This window comes from Lepidothrix coronata, unplaced genomic scaffold, assembly GCF_001604755.1.
Source record: "Lepidothrix coronata isolate B3197 unplaced genomic scaffold, Lepidothrix_coronata-1.0 Scaffold477, whole genome shotgun sequence".
Taxonomy (NCBI): Eukaryota; Metazoa; Chordata; class Aves; order Passeriformes; family Pipridae; genus Lepidothrix; species Lepidothrix coronata.
The window spans coordinates 1,524-2,575 of NW_016690657.1; the positions used below are offsets into that span (position 1 = coordinate 1,524).

General features: G+C 56.3%; 1 protein-coding gene across 1 annotated transcript in view; it reads right to left on the bottom strand.

Moving 5' to 3' along the window:
* Positions 1–438: 438 nt before the first annotated feature.
* DRC1 (dynein regulatory complex subunit 1) overlaps positions 439–1,052 on the bottom strand; it is a 36,381-nt gene continuing 35,767 nt past the window's right edge. The window contains exons 8-9 of the mRNA XM_017839786.1: positions 709–855; positions 439–628 (exon numbers count right to left, since the gene is read on the bottom strand). Of these exons, the coding sequence (XP_017695275.1) occupies positions 514–628; positions 709–855 (262 nt within the window). The 3' untranslated portion in view covers positions 439–513. The remainder of the gene's footprint in view (positions 629–708; positions 856–1,052) is intronic.

The following is a 1,052-nucleotide window of genomic DNA, read 5'->3' on the forward strand; positions in this document are numbered from 1 at the left end:
ATCCAGGTCCAGATTCAGATCCAAATCCAGGTCCAGATCCAGATCCAGATCCAGATCCAGATCCAGGTTCAGGTTCAGATCCCGATCCAGGTCCAGAACCAAATCCAGATCCAGATCCAGATCCAGATCCAGATCCAGAATAAAATCCAGGTCCAGATCCAGATGGAAATCCAGATCCAGATCCAAATCCAGATCCAAACCCAGATCCAGATCCAAGTCCAGATCCAAACCCAGATCCGGATTCAAATCCAGATCCAGCTCCAGGTCCAGCTCCAAATCCAAATCCTGATACAAATCCAAATCCAGATCCAGGTTTAGATCCAGATCTAGATCCAGGTCCAGATCCCGATTCAGATCCAGATCTAGATCCAAACTCAGATCCAGATCCAAATCCAGATCAGATCCAGACTCAGCAAATCCCCGCCCGGCCCCGCCCATTCCCAGCGATTCCTCGGGACACGTTTGGATCCGCTCCCCGCAGGAGACGGCCGGAAAGGGGCCGGAATTCCCGGCTCAGCCGCTGGCTTTGGAACGCAGATATTCCTCCAGGAGCATTCCCAGCTCCGAGTTCTGCTGCTGCAGGAGCGTGGCCTGGGAGAGGAGCTCGGATCTCCGGCTCAGGACACGGCTGGGAAGGGACGCCGGGAATGTCGGGAAACGCCCCTCTGGAATGTTCCCCATCCCGCCCCCATCCCGCCGGGAACTCACTGGTATTCCAGAAGCGCCGCATCCAGAGCATCCCAAAGTTTCAGCTTGGGCTCCGGGATGACGTGGGCCAGCGCTTCCCAGTATTCCGCGTCTCCGGAGGAATCCCGGATATCCAGGGCTTCCCGGGCGGCCGCGGCCTCGGCGTCCCTGGAGGGGGGGGACACGGAGGGATCGGGATGGAGGGAGAAATCCTTGGGGATGGAGAAGTCTTGGGATGGAGGAAAAAGGTTTGGGATGGAGAACAAACTCTTGGGAACAAACCCTTGGGAATGGAGAACAAACCCTTGGGATGGAGAACAAACCCTTGGGAACAAACCCTTGGGATGGAGAACAAACCCTTGGGA